Source organism: Arachis hypogaea, chromosome 15 (genome assembly GCF_003086295.3).
Source record: "Arachis hypogaea cultivar Tifrunner chromosome 15, arahy.Tifrunner.gnm2.J5K5, whole genome shotgun sequence".
Classification (NCBI taxonomy): domain Eukaryota; kingdom Viridiplantae; phylum Streptophyta; class Magnoliopsida; order Fabales; family Fabaceae; genus Arachis; species Arachis hypogaea.
In genome coordinates this window covers 4,594,472-4,614,646 of record NC_092050.1, presented here as the reverse complement: position 1 = coordinate 4,614,646, position 20,175 = coordinate 4,594,472, and the positions used below count along the sequence as shown (strand labels likewise).

The window sequence follows — 20,175 nt, the reverse complement described above, 5'->3', positions numbered from 1 at the left end:
AATTTTTTATTATTAACTTCATATTAAAAAGAATTATACGTAAATTTTTACATTAAAACTAAAATAAGTGATAATATTTCTGAATTCTAAAAATGAATTCAACAACCAATATATCAAAATCAAAACCATAATTGAAAAGTGGTAATAGACAACTTCATCTATATTATATTTCCATATCTGTATTTCATTCATAAAATTTAGATATATCCTTCCATATATAATAATAATAATTTATCTTTCATGTTCATAAATTATTTTTGTTTAATTTTTATATTAATTTTGAAACTCATAAATCATCTAAACAAGTGTAATTACCCATGCCATACACGTGATAAGATTGAAATTATAATTTTAAATTATTTTTTTAAAATTAATTTAAATTATAATAATTTGATTAATAAAAAAGGTAATATGTTATGTATTGTTTGTTTTTTTAATCTAGTGTTAATTAAATTAACTCTACAATAGTTATTAATCGGTTTTAATAATCTACTTTTTTTCAATAAATCCGACATATATATTGAATGTGATCATAAATAATATAGTAATAGTTAAATCTACCAACAAATATATTGGCTATTATCATACTATAAAACAAATTAAATATAAAGGCTATTAGCACACACTTATAAATCTATAAAATCGCACTGTCTTTGATTCGTGCAAGGTTTACTTATCAAATAAAGTTAAAATATGAACAAAAAATATTTATAAAATGGACCTAGCATCACTTGAAAAAATCATAAAAAATAATCAACTTACCTTATGAGAACCATTTCTATATAAGTCGTCTTGTTCTTGTCAAATTTGGATGTGACTTTCCATAACCTTATAATTCTTGCTTTTATTTTTTAAATTATTTCATTACATAATCTACCATAGGTAATACTGTTGATAGAATCGTAGTTTGTATCCCTTAGGTATGAAAAATAATAAATAGAAGAAGTTCTATGTCCGGAGTACGAATTTTCTAGATGATAAATAATTGTAATAATTCACTACTAATTCTTATATATATATATATATATACTAATTATACAGGATAATAATTAGTAAATATTTTCAATGGAGATACTTGTTATAATTAGGTGAAATTTATGCCATTATATTTTATTAACCTTTATGATTGATTCAATAGAGATACTTACTCAATATATATGTTATCGACATTAATTATATGCCAATATTTTTAGGAAAGAGCTAAAAGAGGAGATATATAAATATATATATATATATATATATAATATTATTACTATATAAGAAGCATACATAAATTGTTATATTTTTTTATTATATTATATAACTTAAAATTATATCATGTTATTATTAATTCTAGATACTTACTATAATTATATCAAATTTAATTATAACTCTAAATAAATAAAATAGATAATATTTAATATTATTTTTTTTTTACATTCAATATTTATTGTAAATATAAAAAGTAAAATAATTAATAAAAAAATTTAAATCAAAATCAACTACTTATATAAAATATATATTAAAATATAAAATATACATTAAAATGAGTTAAACAATATATACATTTATAACATTTATAACATGAAATTTAAATTACAGTTTGGCGTGCAAATAACATTTTCTATGAAAATATTCACGAGAAATTCATATATTTATTCATGAGAATTTAATTTGTTGATATATTGCGGTGATTTCTTTTCCCCTCCATTTTCCAGTTACATGGATTCATGAAAAGGCACAAACCTTTGCACTGTTTTGCAAACCAACGTGACTCTCCATTCATAATATATCACGATCAACCATGATGATGATGATGATGATCACACCAATAAAATTCTTTAATGGATAATTGCTACCATCTTCTACTCTTTAGTTTGCTCTCTTTCTCATTAGGATGTGAGTCATGGGGTTGGTTTTCATCATCATCAGCATCATTTAGTAAAGAAGAAACTTTTCCCAACAAAGGCAGCACTACTATAGGTTCTGTTGCTGAGTTCTCCATGGAAGGCTTCCATGACAGCAAAGGAGTGAAGTTGGTAGAGAATGCAAAGAACAAAATGGTTGACTCTAACTCATGTTGGCTAAATGCTTATCAGCATCTCTTTGCAGGGTGTTCTGAGATTCTTGCTGACAATGAGAAAAGGTCAAGACTTGCATGGCATCTTAGTGACTGCTTTCAAAGGGACTCTGGTAGAACACCCTTTGACAAATGTCATCCAAAATCTCCAATGGCTAAATGTCTAAGAAACTTGGATGATCTTGCTCATAAGGTTTACCTTGAATTTTACTTGGAAACAAATTCCATTTGTCATCAGTTACAGTTAAGTGCAATTTCTCATACAATATCTTGGTTACATTATCAATTTGTCCTATATTTTTTTTACTGTTTTTGTTAGTGTCTCATGATCTTAATCCAAATATAATAAAATAGTGATAAGATAGAAAGCTTGAGACTTTATCATTGTATCTAATATCTCTAGTTTTTGAATTGATGAAAAATATTGAGTGATAGTTAACCAATGTTTTGTACCCCCCTTGTTTCTTTAGGGCTTATGCATTTAAGCATGAAACTGAAAGGCTTGTGACGGAACTGAAAAGTTCAGCACAGTATGTGGAGGATAAGTTAGATAGCATGGATGAAAAATCAGAACGTCTTTTACAAAGTTCAAACCAAATTCATGATTCCCTAAATTCAATTGATGTTTATACTCAACAAGTTGCTCACACTGCTAAAAGTTTGGAGAATCATGTAGATACTGTATTGAGGCATTCAGAAAGTGTTTATGAGCAAACCAAGAAAATTTCAGCATCACAATTACAATTGAAGGAGGGACAAGAAGGTATGAAGAGGAATTTGGAAGATGGGGTGGCAATGATCAAGGACTCTTACATTCATTTGGGGCAAGAAATAAACAAGTTAAGGGATGATGCCATTGAAATTGAGAGAGAGGTTATAAAACTTGGAGATGCTATGTCAACAAAGATGACAATCTTACAAGAAAAAGCTGAAGATATTGGGAATATGGCTGGAGAATCCTTAGATAAACAACAATTAGTTCTAGATGGACAATCCATGGCATTGAAGAGTCTAAATTCTCTATCAGAGTTTCAATCGAAAGCAATGGAAGAGAGCAGGTAGATAAGTTTTCAAATGTGAATTCAAGGACATTTTTGGAAACTATACTTACTTTGTTTATCATACTGCAGAAAATCTTTAGAGCACTTTGCTGAATATGGACATAAGCAACATGAAGAGTTGATTCAGAGGCAGAAGCAGATTCAAGGACTTCATGATCATTTAATGGAAAATTCTAAAACAATATTGGCTGCTCAGGTTTGCAAATTCTTAGAGTTAGAATATAGAAACTATGTAGTTTATTCCCATTCCTTGTATCAATGTTCATATTTACTTTTTCATCTAAAGTTCTCAATTTTTTTATTCTGCAGGAATCTTTTGAATCAAAGCAAGCAAGCATGTTTCTGGCTTTAGACAAGCTTTTTGCTCTGCACAATGCAATGTTGCTTGAATCGCGAGGAATCAAGGCTTTCTTCGTCTATTCCATGTCGAGCTTCGTCATCTATTTGTTAACTAGTACAAAACAAACATACAATGTTAGGCCACGGTTATACATAGGTATGTAATCAAGCCTTAGTTATGTGTTTTTCTAGTCTAGACTCTAGAAATTTAATTGATTGATTCTAAGTTCTTGGCTAAATGTGAATGTGATTGGTTAATTTCAGGACTTTGTGGCACATTCTTCATTGAAATATCCATTTTTCGATTTGCTTATGATAACATTGAGCAACAAACCTTGATTGTGAATATGGTTAGATCATTCTTCATGGCAGTTGCTGTAATACAACTTCTATATGCAGTTTTCACATACAGGTGATTAATATTTACAAAGAACAATGTTGGGTATTTATACAAGACTAATCTTGATCCAATAACCCTATGAAGATTAAATTTTGTAGGGATTATGAAAAATTGAACCATGAGTTGCTACTAACTCTGGTTGAAAAGGTTAACGGCATGCAAATGCAAAAAGAGTTGTTGGATGAAGACAGTGATATAAATTGGCTTCAGTGGATAAACACTGATTTATCAGATGATGATGATTGTCTTCATGATCCTAGCTATACAATTCCAGAACAAATTGGAGAGTATTCAATCACATCTTCTTCAGATATGAGATATAATCTCCGTCGACGCAGTCACAGTCGCTCACCTTGATTGAATTTGATCCACAAGCATTGCTAGTTTGTATTAAGAATTGTAGAACTTCATCATTCAAGAATTATCTATCTATATGTATAAGACTTGAATTTGATGCAGAAATACATGTATACATTCTATGATTTAGATTTTAGAGTTATGTACATAAAAGTATAAACAAGTTTAAGTTGATTACTAGTTTTTTCACCGTGAAAGGTAAAAACTTAAAAACCAAGTATATTAAAATGCACTACTCATATGAAATTGTTAGTATTCGAAGATGAGGAATCTTAGAGGATCATCAAAATTTATTATTTTTTGTTATTATTTAGTCTTTAATATTTAAAAGTATAAGATAAAATATGTTGTTGAATTATTAGACTAAAAAAATTATACTAAAAGAATTGAGTTGATAGGTAAGTAATAGCTAAAAACAAGTTTTTTAGTATTTTTCTTTGAAAACAACCGTTAAAATATTAATATGATATTAATTATATTAAGTAGTTTAATCAAATATGTTGATTGGTCTAATAGTTTTCGGTTATCATTTTCATGTAATCATATCTTTTTGTATAAATAATCATCTTTGTTAAATTGTCTAACTATTTTTTCAAGGAAACTATTATAGCATGAATAGTTACTCTTTTGTCTAGAATTCGAATCTCATCTTGTTCATACAACAATTTATTGGTCAACAATAAACTCTTAAATATTCAAGTTTGTGACAAATTAGTTTTTAAAATAAAGTGACAATTGTGTCTTCAAGGGTTTCGACTTCGGACTAATTAGTCTTTGAAAAAAAAACTTATTAGGTCCTGTACCATAGCAAATAGTAGACATGACTGACATATATGTCATTCCGTCAATAGATAGTGCGAAACGAAATAGAGTTGTCCATGTATTTTGTTATCTATAGTGGTGAGTAGGAGTGAAAAAAGGCCAGGCGGCCTGCCAGGGGCTTGCAGCCTGGCCTGTGTTTGGCCTAGCCTGGCCTGGCCTATTATAAAATAGGTACAGGCTCAGGCCCAAGCTCTTCTAAAAGCCTTAATACATTAATAGGCCAGGTCCAGGCTCACTAATTAGTCTTATAGGCCTGTCAGGCCGGCCTGGGCCTGTTAAAATATAATTAAATATATAAATAATTATTTATTATTAATAAAATTATGAGATATTTTAATTTTATTATATTTTATTATAAATATTTTTGTATATTTTAAATATGTTAAAAGTCTAAAATTTTTTATAAATATTAAATATATGACATATTACATATAACTATTTTTATTAAAAAATAATTTTTTAAATAATATTTTTATTTTTGTAAAAAAAACTTATCAGGCCTTTTAACAGGCTTCAAGCCAGGCCAGACCTAGTACTTTATAAAGAGCCTATAACAGGCTGCAAGCCAGGCTCAGACCAATCAACTGTATGACAGGCCAGGCCTGTTAAAAGCAAAGCCTGGTCTGGTCTGGCCTATTTCCACCCCTAGTAGTGAGTGTATTTTACTTACTGTCACATGAGTATAGAAACGATGTAATTTTAGATAATAAAGCATTCATTATTTTTTGAATTTTCATATAACTTTTATTTACTACTAATTCTATCAAAATAAATGAAGCTTCCCTCCAAAAATTATTATTTACTTAATATTTTTTTATAAATAGAGACGCTATAATAGTTAATTATACCTATAAATACTATTCTTAAATTTTATGTGATAAATTGATAAAAAAAATATAATGCATCTATCATTTATTATATTAAAGAATCATACTGATAGTCTAATTTTTAACTCACCAACTCAGGTCCCTCACCTACCCATACAGTCCCACACACCCTTCCGATCTTCGTCTTGTCTTAAACAAAAAGGCTCTGTTATTTCAATCTCACACACTCATCATGTTCGCACCTTCTTCACCCACCAACCCACAATCATCAACAACCTCATACTCCTCCTGAGGACCTTCAATGGCTTCTTCCACCGCCACCCAATTCTCCCTTTCCCTCTCCGCCAAACACGCAGCCCCAACAACAGCCTCCAAGCTACCCACTCGTGTCTCCTCGCTTCAAAAACCGAACTTGGTGCCACCCCACTTCGGATTACGATGTTCTCACAGTCAAAGTGTCCCTCTTTCGAAATCAAGGATTTGCGCTAGCTCAGCTCAAGTTATGGATCCCGTCACTTCCAAGAATGAACCCACCATCGTTGACGTCGATTTGGGCAACCGCAGCTACCCCATTTATATTGGATCCGCCTTGCTCCACAAACCCGAGCTTCTCCAGAGGTGAATTTCTCAAATTCAAACTTTTCTTTCATTTATGGCATCCCCAGTTTTTTTCTTGTCTTTAATTATTGCCAAATTTGTGTTTTTGAATCTTGATCGCTCAAATGATGTAAATGTCGGTATTGGTTGGAAGTTCCAAGTCACTGCAATGGACCAAAATTGTGCACAAAAGGAAGATATTCATATTATTAGTTTATATCAGTCAACCATGCTTCATCGCAATCATATAATTGTATTGATCAGGGTTGTGCTAGTGTCACAATAGGACACTTGGATGCCTTTGATTGATGTATTGTTGTAGTGTATATTTAATTATTATTTGATATCCGGTTTCTCCGTTCTCAAATTAATTATGTAGTGTGTTATCCCATACCTAAAAATATGATTGAGAACTCAAACTTGCCATTCAGATGGGGGATTATATTTCATTTTATATTATTCTGAAGTGCTCTGTTCTTACTAGTTTGTTGTTGTGTGATAGGCATGTCCATGGAAAGAGGGTTCTTGTGGTCACTAATAACACGGTTGCACCATTGTATCTAGACAAGGTCATTGATGCTTTAACAAAGGGAAACCCAAACGTTTCAGTCGAGAGTGTAATTTTGCCGGATGGCGAGCAGTACAAGGACATGGTAGGTCTTTCTCGTTAAAGTTGACTTTTGTGTTTATTGGCTCCCGTGGGAAATTGTGTAAATGGTGATTGCATATTCAACTGATAGGATACGCTTATGAAAGTCTTTGACAAGGCCATCGAGTCACGGTTGGACCGACGCAGTACATTTGTTGCCCTTGGAGGAGGTGTGATTGGAGACATGTGTGGCTATGCTGCTGCATCCTTTCTACGGGGTGTTAATTTTATTCAGATTCCTACCACTGTTATGGCTCAGGTCTTTTGCTTCTCTCTGTCCCCCTCACACCTTTCTTGATTTTCTTTAATTCTCTATTGATTTTGCTGCTGCTCCATCTAATGGTAATAGTTCTGATTTCCAATTCCTAAGTTACTGTTCTTCACTATTCATTAGATTGTGTATTTTTTTTTCTCAGGTTGATTCATCAGTTGGTGGTAAAACTGGGATAAATCATCGTCTTGGAAAGAATCTAATTGGTGCTTTTTACCAACCCCAATGTGTGCTTATTGACACAGACACATTGAATACGTTGCCAGATAGGGAGCTAGCATCAGGTTTTGCAGAGGTTATAAAGTATGGGCTTATTAGGGATGCAGAATTTTTTGAGTGGCAAGAGAAAAATATGCAGGCATTAATGGCAAGGTAAACTTTTAAGTACTGTACTGTACTTTAACAATCCTGCATATGAAGTTTGTAAGAAGAGGTGAAGCATCTCATGGGTCATAATATTATTGGTGGAACCATGGAAGTGATATGAAAATGTGCTGTTTGCGGGAAGGGAAAAAATGTGTCACAACTCTCGAGTTTGTATTTTACAATTTCTCATTGCTTATTGCATTTCACATGCTTTTCGCTTTGTCTTCTTTTTACTTTTCATCACAACGTTGTGCAGTTTCTTCTGTAGTGGTTTTCTATTCTTCCATTCCTAACAATTTAGTGCTTGCATTTACAGAGATCCTGCGGCACTGGCATATGCTATAAAGCGATCATGTGAAAACAAGGCTGAGGTTGTCTCCTTAGATGAGAAGGAAAGTGGAATGAGAGCAACATTAAACCTGGGTCATACATTTGGTCATGTGAGTGATTTTCTTTTTACTGGTTATTGTATTGTATTGTATTATTCTATGTGATATCCTGAAAAATTGTATAACTGAGGATATAAATGCATATTTCTTCTCGAGCAAGTATAAAACTGATAATGTAATCAGAATTGAAATTGAGTAAATAGAAATATGGAAAACATGGATTGTTTGAAAAAAAATTAGTACTGAAGGTTGTCAAGAATATTCTTCTGTAATTTCCTAACTTTTTTTTCTCTTTCTTGCGCCACTAAAGGCAATAGAAACTGGAGTTGGCTATGGGCAGTGGCTTCATGGAGAGGCTGTTGCAGCTGGCACGGTATTTTATTCTTTATTTTTCAAAGTTCAAATAGAACCCTTAATAGGAACATTTGTGTTTTTATTCTTGCCCACTTTTTCTCATAGTGAATGGAAATTGTATGTCTATGTATACAGGTAATGGCTGTTGACATGTCATATCGCTTAGGTTGGATTGATGATTCGATTGTGAAACGAGTTGGAGACATTTTAAAACAGGCTAAGTTACCTACTACACCTCCTGAAATCATGACGGTGGACATGTTCAAATCTGTGATGGCGGTAAGGGTCTCGACACTTTACCACTCTTTCCATGCTTGATTTTCTTTTGTTTTGTTCAATGGTTGATTCGTTTTGGTTTGACAGGTTGATAAGAAGGTAGCAGATGGGTTGCTAAGACTTATCCTTCTGAAGGGTCCTCTGGGCAATTGTGTCTTCACTGGGGACTATGATAGAAAGGCACTAGATGATACTCTTCATGCATTCTGTAAATCCTGATTTTGGGTTATGATATATTTGCAATTCTTTTTAATGATGCTTGTATCTCATGATAGTCTCGTGTATTTTTTCCTGTGTTCTCGCTATGTCACACTTTGTACTACCATTATACAAGCAAGAGTGTATTACATTAAAAAATCGAGGCTTGGTCAATAATTATTATCTGGGCAGAGCTCATATTATTCCCATATTTTTCGTTGCTAACAACTTTGCTGAAATGTGCTCCAGAACACGGTGACTTGAAGACTAAAGATGGTTACTTTAATTCTAATGTCATGAAGATTCGGCAAAGTTTCTAATAGAAGCTAACTTTTACAGCTGCATATTCTTTGTGGTGTTTGGAAATAGGCAGTGTTCATTTCAAGTGGATAATATAGAAAAAGAACTGTGATGTACACAAGTAAATAAATATTATAATTGGTTATCATTCTTGAGAAATATGGTTACATTTGCTGGTTTGCCATGACAAAAATTTCCAACTTTTCTACCTAGCCTGTGATGAACCAAATCACATTATAGCCTCATAACAACGGCTAAAAGGATTCATATAGACTACCTAAATCTGCAAAAAGATTGCATGTAAAAATGTCAGACCAGTGTTGGACATTGTTTTCTGATCCTCCTGGTGCCTACCTTACATAGACTATTCACTGTGGACAAGGATCTTTTGAAGCGAAGATATCATTTTAGAGGATAAAGTAAGCAAATTTTACCTTTGGATCAATGAATTTAGAAGCAAGACTCATCTTCTCTTTATTGATCCAATGATGAAATTCCTCATTTACCCTTTAAAATGAGAATCTTACTTTTGAGGATCCACATCCACTTTGCTGCATCAGGTTTGGTGGCCACAGTGTGCTTGAACAGCAAGAGTCTTTAAGTTATTTGGACATAATTTTCCTTGCTTGTCAAATATATTCTTGTCCAGGGGCACAGCACACTTTGCCTTTCCCAAGCAATACTGCACAATGACATGAAGAATGTTTCATCTGAATATAATGCATTCCTGCATGCGAGTTGTAAAATTTAAAAAAAAAAAAACATAAAGGTTGGTTAAGTTGTTTTACCTGTTCAACCACCTTCTGGCTATTTGGTGAAGTGCAGTTTCCAGGGAACAAATGTCCACACTCGCCTACCGGATCACCATAACTTGCAAATTCAACGTGAGTAATTATTTTGTTCTCAGGACACGCCAAGTTTGCTGTTGGTTTTGGATTCTTCATTTTGGTGCTTACCACACCCATCTCTCTCCTCCATGTCTTCGCATTTGGTGGATAATCTTCCCTTACTATGCTGCAAATTGTATCTCTATTGACGGTTTGGATCTTGATACCCTCTACTTTCCCTCCCATTTCCTCTAATACAACTATTAGATTTTCCTTTGGCTTCAAGAAAGCTCTTGGGATATGATATCTGGGAACAAAAAATATTGAAATAAGAGTTTAGGTTTCATGTTATTGTATATCTTGCGGATTGCATGTTCTGTCTGCCCACTTTTAAGTGTCATTTCTCGGCTGCATTTGGAAACAGTTTCCAAATACATCCAAAAAATGACACTTAAAAGTGGGTGGAAGTAATATTATATAGCACATTACTGACATGCCCTGCGAAGGATTTCCTAGAGGAGAGAGGTACGATGGCCAATAACGCCCAATGCTTTTTCCATTAACCCAAACCATGCCTTTGGACATGGTTTCCATTTGAATAGCAACAGGGTCATTTCCCTCAGGAGCATCAAAGTTAGCCTGTTATTGATGGAACATACATTTCAAGCATTAGATAAATTGGTTCTTTACCTATCATTTTGATTTCAAATTCATGTTCTCCTTTGTTACATGATCATGTTTTACCAAACAAGAATACCTTGTACCATGTAAGAGCCGCCCCCTTGTCGGCTTTAGTCCACTTAACCTTCTGAGAACCCTGCTCTGTGAAAATGTTGTTTTTTTCGCCATCTAAGCTGATCTGCAACACAATTGTAACTTTATGTCTCAAAACTATCCACTAGGGAATAATTGTGTGCATGTGAAGTACTTATTGTCACACCTTATGTGACCATCCTTTTCTCGACAGATCAAGAGGACTAGTTTTAAGGCCAAGCAGGGTTATAGCGCGCACACCAGCGACCCTGTGCTCCAAATAGGATCCGCTATCCTAGAGTGATTAAGAAAGACATGTTTTGAGTTCCTAGACCACTCTGCTTGAGAGGAAAGAATGAATAATAAATGAGGCAACAAGAAGTTATGAAAGTATTACAGGGAACCCAACAGTTGCACCCAAGATTGATATGTAATTTATTCCTGGCTTCAAGGATATCGGCTTTTTGAAGACGAAATTCTTTCGTATAAGGGTCCCATGCCCAGATCCTATGATGACAGTGCAAATTGAGAGATGTCAAGGCCACATTGAAGATGAGGCCCTGGAGTAGAGGACAGTCTCTTTAGAAAGAATATTACCTATGTATTCACCATTCACAAATGCATGCAAAAGGTGACCAAGGGATGTTATTTCAAGCACCAGGCGACCAGTTGCCGAGTTTAACTGAGTAGCGTCCAACTTTAAACTGCGCCATGGAGAAAGAACACCAACAGATTCATTGAAAGGAAAGGAAAGGCAAGTCAATCCAGTGAGAAGTTCAGAACCATTTCTTGATATTCTGGTAAGGATTTCCACTTACCTTGTTGTAAACCATAGATAATCAGAATCATCCTTGGTTGTGCTGAAGTGCTCCAAAGGCTCTACAAATTTAAGAGGAGAAGTATCTGGGGTAGGAATGGTCTCTTTGAACATTGTCCATTGGAGATTATTGGCAATATTTGAATCCTTGTATCTTCTTTCATTGTGTTGGGAAACAATCTAAGTAAAATTGAATCAGATTGAACTAAAGCTTAGCTTGGCATCAAGCTCACAACTTAGAAGATGAGAACATGAACGTGTATACTACCATTCTTGAGTTGTAGACAACTATTTTGCAGTCGGGGAGTATGCTTATAGAACGCGGCGGCAGGTAATATTTGACTCCTCTAAATTCCACAGTTGCATCCAATAAAGTGTTGTTGTTGGACAAGAAAGCAGTGCATGTGTTTCCTTTCCCCTCATAAACTCTGGCCTACAAACAAAGAATTCCCATAATAAGCAACAATGCAGCCTAAGACACTGATGTAAACTACTCCATAGTTCACAGGCCTACCTCTGTATCATCACTGAACTCTTGCAGTGATGGAGTTCCCCACAATAAAGCTTTCTGGCTTAGTTTCAAAGCGTCGTGCAAGTTTCGCAGATGCCCCCATTTTGGTTCCCTCTGCAGTCCTAAATTCACAAACAAATGCACCTCAGACATGAAGAAAGCTGAATTATGGAGTGCCAAATAAAGGTTCATTCTGCAATCTAAAGCAACCAAAATAAAATTTTTATGAGGGTCCAAGTCCAACATGCCTAACCATATTCATCAAGAGGAGCTTCATCATAGTACCGAGTTGTTATGAAAGACGACGTTGTTCGTCCAAAATTGGTTCCACCATAATACTGTCAAGCAAAAGATAAACAAAAGTGTTATTGGAAATGGAAATCTTTTTGGATTCTAAGTTTCACAGCTAAACTTTGCAACATCCATTACTGAAACGCTATTCACCATATAATAGTTAGCAAGAGTTCCATTCTTAGAGAAGAATCTAGCAATGGAGAATGCAATGTCTTCAGCAGTTCTTTGTGATGGAGGATCTCCAAATGCTCTATACCTGTAATGAGATAGTGATTCCAAATGAATAAAGTACCTAGCACCATTTTAATGTCATCACTTGAGTGTTACACTTACTGTGCTGTCCAATTCTCAGTCCATAATATTGGTTTATTAGGACTGTTGGGGCCAACAAAAGTATCTCCACAGTTTCTTCCATTGCAAGTATTTATCTGCGCAACCGTTGTTGATTTCTTCCAATCAATTTTTCATTCAGAAGATAAAAAAGAAGCCATCATAGAGGAACTGCATGACCTACCACTGAACCTGGTGCATCTGATTGCTTGCACATAATCCATGGAACTCCAGTGTTTAGGCCAACAGCCATGTCTCCCGCCCAATGGACATACGCCGTTCCGTGTTCTTTGTATGCCTTTTGAACTGTGTTATATTCATTTTCAATCTGAAAAAGAAGAAAAACAGCAGTGAAAATGTAAAGCTTGTGTTCTGATCAAAGGTACATACTTATTATTTTTGAACTTCAATTTAATTCTCACTTCAATTGTTAACCTGTGACAAAATAATTGGACCTCCTTGAGAGGCAAAAAGCTTCTCATCCATCATCTTTTTTATGATCATTTTGGTGAACTTTTCCATGTGATACTGCATATACAAATACAATCAAGTTCATTTATGCTATTTCAGGAAGAAATTCTGTGACTTAAAGCAACAAGTTAGAGCAACTACCATGAAAGGTTCATTGTCTGATCTGAATGTAATGTTGGGAACATGTTTTAACCATACTGGCAATCCTCTGAAATGTTGCCAACAATGCAAATTGAGAAGAGCATCAATGGTATTATATAGTAATTTCAATCATTAAGTTAGAATTAAGAAACTAAACTTTCATTCCATACCCATAATTCCATTCAGCCTCTATGAATGGCCCAACTCTAAGTGTTGCATACATACCATTCTCCCCAATTGTCTTTATATATTTCACTAAATCATAGTCTCCTTCAAAATTGAACTGCAATAGGATAAGAAACACTAATCTATTAGCATTAATTAGCATACTTAAAAGAATAATTAATAAAATAATCTTACACAAACTTTGTACTTAAACACTTTAGACATGATTACTTGGCCTTGTACTGGTTCATGAATATTCCAAAAGACATAAGTCTGAATCACATTTAGCCCTCCTTCTTTGGCTTTCTTGAAAATATTTGGCCACATCTAATCAAAATAGATGAAAGTATAGCAAATGAAACATATAGTAAGTCTCCATGTCCTTGTCAAAATTAAAAAGTAAATTATACTCGCATTTATTGAATTTATGTAATATATATGTATAACTTTTCGTTTAGAGTACTGCTAGGGAGCCAATGGTTTGAGTGTACAATATGTACAATGAGCTATTGAGTTACAAAATGAACATTACTCATACTATCCAGAATAACCATCCGAGTAATGGGGATAATAAACATCTTAGGTCACGAAACCACTCATCCCAAAAAGCTTAAACTGATTTTGGGGTTCACCAAAGATCAAACTTTTAACCTTTCGGATCTAGAGTTCTAATACCATGTCATAATACCACTCATCTCAAAAGCTTCAACTGATGGGAAAAGGTAATACTAATGGTTATATCTCTAATACTCCCTAAACCTCAATTGTACACATTGTACAAATATTTCATTGGCTCCTTATACTTTCTCTTTCGTTTATTAATCAAAAATAGGAGTGACATTATTATATATACATAGACAATATGGCAAATATGCATGTGTTATGTGTACCTCAGGGGGGCAACGAGGATAATGAATTGAACCAGAGAAGAGAAGCATTCTTCTGCCATTGATGAACAATGACTTCCCATCATAAGTAACACCCTTGGCTGGACCATTTGAAACAACTGAGACAAAAAGCTGTGTAACAAGTGCTGTGAGAAACAAACCTCTACTTGTAATAGTCAACATCATATCATAACAAAAAAGCTCTCCCAAAAAAAATGGTCAAAACTTCAAACACAACTCATTTAATTCAGATTCTAACATAGAGAATTTGTGCATAACAGGAGAGGATATGTTATGTTTTTTGAGTATATGTGAAGGATCATCCATTAACACTACTATATTGTAATCAAAACTCACGGATTAGCCCTTCAATTATGTGACTTAGGAGAATATTTCGGTGCTTCTAATGTGTGTGTGTGTGACAATTATTTCAGTTTGTTTGTCCAATTCACATTTAGCTATTGTTGACAATCTGACTTGGTCAAAACATACAATTTTGGAATGGTTGAGGCTTCTCTGCATCACACGTGGAATTTAAATCCCCACCTGAAATATTGTTGTTTCTGGATTAAGTTTTTAGTCAAGCAGTTTGATTGCTTTTTGTTCCATTTCGTTTCATTTTATTTGTATTTGAAGGCAGCATAGGAAGCATGAAATTGCAATCGTGTTATTTAAACATTTAAAAATAAATATTTATAAAATATTTAGCAATATTTAATAATAAAAATTAAAAGTGTAAAAATACATCATACATAAAAATTTAAAAGTGATAAAATGTCAATATAAAAAATGTTAAGTTATATTTGAATTAACACAAGTCAATTCTCTATCTTTTGTTTTTTAACACTAAAACCTCAAATTAACTCCCTTTAATATTTCTTAATATAAAATATAATATCTAAATCTTATATAAAAAAAACACATAAATATTTAGAATTACAAATTTTCATGATCACTTATCTTAATTTACAATAATATAGTATAGACAAAATTTTGTCGATTAATATTTCTTATTCATATGACATCTTTAGTAAATCAATGATGTTATAATCTATAACTTATTTGAGATTCGCACTAAGTTAAATATATTGTAGTATAGGCTTAAAAATAAAAAAGATGAATAAAAATTGCATGTCCCACTCTTTTTAAATTTTGATTTGTTGAAAGTAAATAAAGCAAAATTGTGAAGAAGCTCAATACTATGCTTGTTAAACTGATTGAACCTAACTTTCAACTCCCTAGTTCCCTCCATCAAATTTTAACCTAATATTGTTGAAGATTCTTTTCTGTTGACCAAAAAGTTTGTATTCAAAATAAAGCTAATAGCCTAAAAGCATAGCACAATTTGAAGTTAACGGATCTCTTTAGTTTGGCCTTTATTATCATCCACCTACACACATCACCCTTTTTCAATTCGATCTTATTCTTTTCCCTCCATTTTCATTTGAAATAAAATAAGTTTCAAAATGTAATAATTAATAAAAATTAAAAACAAACAAAAATATGAACTGTCCCTGGCCACAAATTCATTTGAGTCCGGCCGGATCCGAAATTTATTCCGATTAAAACGTCATGTTAAAGTTGTAAAAAAGATGACAAATTTTTTATTATTACCAAAATAACTAAATAAATAATTTTTATTACCAAAAAATAGTAAGTAAATAAATAAATAAATAATACAACTCACAAGTGCTACGAGTTTGTTGGTGAATTGGGTGAACGAACGAACGCTTCAACTGCAAAATTTATCGGCCAAAAAAAGGTTTCGTCTTTTTCTCTTTCTTCACTGTCTCCACCACACCCATTACCGTTTTTAATTCCTTCTCCTCCAAAAGGGTTAGGGTTTCCACATTTCTCCTATTTTCCTTTCTTTTTTTTTACCCATTTTACCTAACGATTAGGGTTCGGTATTTTCTTTTGTTTTTTGAAAATTTCGTGGTTCATTCATGGAAGCTGCTTCCTCTTCGTCTTTTTGTGAGTGCATTTTGGTTTTGCTCTGCACAGATGCGTAATTGAAGCAGAAGATAAAGTACGTGGAGGAGGAGAAGGTGAAATTGGAGGGAGAGAGAGTGTGTGGTTGTGTGATTCATTGGTTCCTCAGGTGAAAGATCTGAGGCTATCGTTTTTTTGTTTGTTGGAGGGGTTTTGGTGAGAGAGAAGGTGAAAAGATGAGTGCTTCCAAGTTCATTAAGTGCGTAACTGTTGGGGATGGAGCTGTGGGAAAAACATGCTTGCTAATTTCCTACACCAGCAACACCTTCCCAACGGTGATTTCTTCTTCCATGTCTTCAGCATTTTTCTTTGTTTGTTGAAAATTTAGTTTTTGGGTGTATTAGGGTGGTGATGAAATTTTGAAATTATGAAATTTAGCCATGGAACTTGCCTACTTTTTTATATATAAAAAATGATGATTTTTTTGAATGAGTTTAAATATTCCTTTCAAGTGTTTGGATTGGTGATATTTTGTTTGAATGTTATTTACACTGCAATTTGCTTTGGAACAGGATTATGTGCCAACTGTGTTCGACAATTTCAGTGCAAATGTGGTTGTCAACGGAAGCATTGTTAACCTGGGCTTGTGGGATACTGCTGGTAATGTTGCATAATTAAGTTATTTTAATGTGTGAAATCTGTGATTTGGGAAGTTCTTTCCAGATTTATTGTGTTATTTGGGGAACAGGACAAGAAGATTACAACAGATTGAGACCTTTGAGTTATCGTGGTGCCGATGTGTTCATATTGGCTTTCTCTCTCATAAGCAAGGCTAGTTATGAGAATGTCTCCAAGAAGGTACTTATCTTGCACTGATATTGTGTTCCTTGTGTTTTATTGTGTTTATGAATATTTGTTGATAAATATGTTCATGTTTCATTTCCAGTGGATTCCAGAGTTGAAGCATTATGCACCTGGTGTCCCCATAATTCTGGTTGGCACGAAGCTCGGTTAGTTTATTACCATCTAATGTGATATTGCTATCGTGATGTTGTGATTTTGTTAGATGCTGCCTTCAAGCATGTTTTTGTATGTTACGTGAATCACAGAGCGTTTAGGATTTGTTTATTTCTTTTTAAATGTATACAGTTTGTGCTATGAACATGATGAAATCGGATGAGAACTTAAACCTCTCATAATGCATACGCAATAGATGTTGACTTCTTTGGAACTTTCGATTATCTGAATGAACCCAGTTATGGTCAATGCTTTGATGTTTCTGGTTGGCTGTTGGTTTCATAACTTTCATTAGTACAGCGTAAATGGAGACAGGTTGGCCCTTTCTCCAAACAAATTCCAAAAAAGTGAGAGTTTCATTTTGTGATTTTGCAATGATGCAGATCTTCGGGATGATAAGCAGTTTTGCATAGACCATCCTGGTGCCGTGCCCATTACCAATGCTCAGGTAAACATTGCTTTTGGTGCTTTTGAATCTTGCTTGGTTATATAACAAATCGAATCTGACACGTGGATCCCCCTAAAGGGCGAGGAGCTTAGGAAGCTGATCAATGCACCAGCTTACATTGAATGCAGTTCTAAAACACAGGAGGTACATAATTTGAATCTTTTTCTGACATTTATTTCCCACTCCTAAGGTTAATATGCTAATTGAGTTTGAAATTGACTTGTGTTTTGCAGAATGTGAAGGCAGTGTTTGATGCAGCCATAAGAGTTGTGCTTCAACCACCAAAGCAGAAGAAAAAGAAGGGTAAAGGACAAAAGGCGTGTTCGATATTGTGATTGGCTAGGTTTAAAGATTTGACAGCCCTATGTTCAACCAACCTGCATTGTCCTGCCCCTCTTCATTTTCATCAATCATTTCTTTTGTTGTTGAAGAAGAGTATGTGGGTGTTCGTCCGACAAATACTCTACATCTCCTTGAGTATAACTTGCTTTGCTTTCTTGGAATTATTGTCAACTCTAATAGTCAAATTTGCATTTTATGATTCCCACCTTTTGATTTTATGTATTCAAAGACTGGAATATCCCACTAAGGATAACGCCTTGTTTGCTTGGATATATATTAATATTTAAATTATTTGTATTTCCACCTCTATAATTCAGTTGCCATCCGGGGAAGACTTAGACTTATGGAGCTCTTTCTTTTTTCTTCTTTTGGGAGTTGTTGAAACTCCACCCTCTGCATTGCATGAGAAATTTCATCCTTTCTTTTTCGATAATAAAAAGAACTCGACACCCTTATTATACCCAAACCATGCCCAAATGTTCAATGTTCAATGGACAATGGTTCAACGAAAATTGCACCAAATAGCTACCACACCTACCTTGAATGGTGATGCCGCTGGGGTTTCTTTACCCTGTATTTTTCCGGCAAAAATTTTTTTATTTTTTATTTTTTATTAAGACACAGTTGGACACAACAGACACGTGTATCGATGAGTGTCGTGTCCGAAATGTGTCCGACACGACAACTCAGCGAAGTATTCGTGCTTCATAGGTAGTATGTAACGTGCACTGAGCAAATTACAAACTCATTTGATGTAATGTGTAGAGGTATTTTTCGTGTTATTAGAGACTTGATTACCATCATGGAACATTGGAACCAAACATATAATAGTCGACTGCTAAACTAATCGCCTTCCTTTTATTGTCTTAACCTACAATTTCATCATACATCTTCGATTGCATTATTATGTTGCTCAATTGAGAAATTTTATTTACTTTATAGAATGAAGTTATTCTCTCTCTCTCTCTCTCCCTCCCTCCCTCCCTCTTTTGAAATTTAATGGACAAAATCATAAACTAAATTCCTGAGTATATAAGAATACCTCTCCCTCAATTTCTTGTATCATGAACCATCTTAATTTAATGTAGAACTTAACATCCAATCAATCTTATTTATTTATTTATTTTGGTATGATGATCTAATCAAATTCATTATATATTACATTTTATAATCAAAATGTGTCATGACATAGTTTTTCCTCCAAAATTAAAGAATTTTTTTTATCCTTTTTATCTCTATTTTTATATCAAATGAAAAAAATCCTTTATATATTGATGCAAAAAGAATTTTGAGAGGTAGGACAACAGTCCCACGGACTCGCACACTAACAACGTCAGTCGACCATATGCTAACAGACATACCATCGGATTAGCAATCTCATAGATTGCCAAGCGACATCTGGACAACGAATTGCCCTTGATTGGAAATGAGCGTAACTAACAACAACCAACTATTTGATCGGCTGACGTCGACCTATACCGAACGACCATCCCATGACCAATATAGGCCAACCAACTGACCGATCACCGGATAGATTGCCTATTGACAGCAAAGTGACACACAGTCGGTCGAACAACAAAGCAAATGCACGCTGATTGACCCTATTGACCCAACCATTTGCCGTGCTACCCAGACAGATTGTTCGACCAAAGACCTGCCCCTGATCATTTGACAAACCGCCCGCCGATCGACCCAAAATTTTGGTTATTTTAGCTGTTTGTAATTCACGATGTAGAAACTTCACCCGTATGGTATGACATTATTGACAACATTGAATCTCCTCCCTCCACGTATAATTTGATAAAATCTTTAGAATTTATTACATCGTTAGATAATAATTTTTTATTTCTTAATAAAAAATTAAAAAACTAGCTCATTTTATTTTTAAAAGAATGCATTTCCGTAATATTATTCCGAGCATAAATACTAGTTTAGTGCGGAGAACTGACAAGAGAGATAAGGTAAGTTTGACATT

General features: G+C 33.9%; 4 protein-coding genes across 6 annotated transcripts; 3 read left to right on the top strand and 1 right to left on the bottom strand.

Annotated features, from left to right (window-relative positions):
• The first annotated feature begins 1,979 nt into the window (after positions 1 to 1,979).
• Positions 1,980 to 4,216, top strand: LOC112747758 (protein GAMETE EXPRESSED 1-like). The gene is made up of 6 exons (XM_025795947.2): positions 1,980 to 2,302; positions 2,530 to 3,117; positions 3,190 to 3,316; positions 3,430 to 3,616; positions 3,724 to 3,871; positions 3,958 to 4,216. The coding sequence occupies exons 1-6, from the start codon at positions 1,983 to 1,985 to the stop codon at positions 4,214 to 4,216; spliced, it is 1,629 nt and encodes a 542-aa protein (XP_025651732.1). The 5' UTR covers positions 1,980 to 1,982.
• A 1,729-nt stretch (positions 4,217 to 5,945) lies between these two features.
• On the top strand, positions 5,946 to 9,174 carry LOC112747721 (3-dehydroquinate synthase, chloroplastic-like). The gene is made up of 8 exons (XM_025795902.2): positions 5,946 to 6,483; positions 6,965 to 7,115; positions 7,203 to 7,370; positions 7,528 to 7,754; positions 8,065 to 8,188; positions 8,448 to 8,510; positions 8,627 to 8,770; positions 8,855 to 9,174. Exons 1-8 carry the CDS (start codon positions 6,167 to 6,169, stop codon positions 8,984 to 8,986), a joined length of 1,326 nt encoding a protein of 441 aa, XP_025651687.1. The 5' UTR covers positions 5,946 to 6,166; the 3' UTR covers positions 8,987 to 9,174.
• A 213-nt stretch (positions 9,175 to 9,387) lies between these two features.
• LOC112747718 (beta-galactosidase 13-like) lies at positions 9,388 to 14,747 on the bottom strand. Of its 2 annotated transcripts, XM_025795898.3 has the most exons (19): positions 14,465 to 14,747; positions 13,806 to 13,901; positions 13,580 to 13,692; positions 13,410 to 13,476; positions 13,233 to 13,325; positions 12,982 to 13,125; positions 12,801 to 12,895; positions 12,618 to 12,723; positions 12,427 to 12,511; positions 12,177 to 12,295; positions 11,931 to 12,095; positions 11,664 to 11,842; positions 11,443 to 11,549; positions 11,243 to 11,352; positions 11,033 to 11,140; positions 10,850 to 10,951; positions 10,586 to 10,731; positions 10,054 to 10,399; positions 9,388 to 9,947 (listed from the first exon to the last, which is right to left on the bottom strand). In XM_025795898.3, the coding sequence occupies exons 1-19, from the start codon at positions 14,645 to 14,647 to the stop codon at positions 9,822 to 9,824; spliced, it is 2,490 nt and encodes an 829-aa protein (XP_025651683.1). In that variant the 5' UTR covers positions 14,648 to 14,747; the 3' UTR covers positions 9,388 to 9,821. The 2 variants fall into 2 exon arrangements, with proteins under 2 accessions (XP_025651683.1, XP_072074588.1); XM_072218487.1 differs by having other exon boundaries at positions 9,388 to 10,399.
• A 1,251-nt stretch (positions 14,748 to 15,998) lies between these two features.
• LOC112747724 (rac-like GTP-binding protein RHO1) lies at positions 15,999 to 18,509 on the top strand. Of its 2 annotated transcripts, none has more exons than XM_025795904.3 (8): positions 15,999 to 16,223; positions 16,466 to 16,728; positions 16,966 to 17,053; positions 17,142 to 17,251; positions 17,340 to 17,403; positions 17,794 to 17,858; positions 17,937 to 18,002; positions 18,092 to 18,509. In XM_025795904.3, the coding sequence occupies exons 2-8, from the start codon at positions 16,630 to 16,632 to the stop codon at positions 18,191 to 18,193; spliced, it is 594 nt and encodes a 197-aa protein (XP_025651689.1). In that variant the 5' UTR covers positions 15,999 to 16,223; positions 16,466 to 16,629; the 3' UTR covers positions 18,194 to 18,509. The 2 variants fall into 2 exon arrangements, with proteins under 2 accessions (XP_025651689.1, XP_072074589.1); XM_072218488.1 differs by having other exon boundaries at positions 16,061 to 16,223; positions 16,415 to 16,728.
• The last annotated feature ends 1,666 nt before the right edge of the window (positions 18,510 to 20,175 follow it).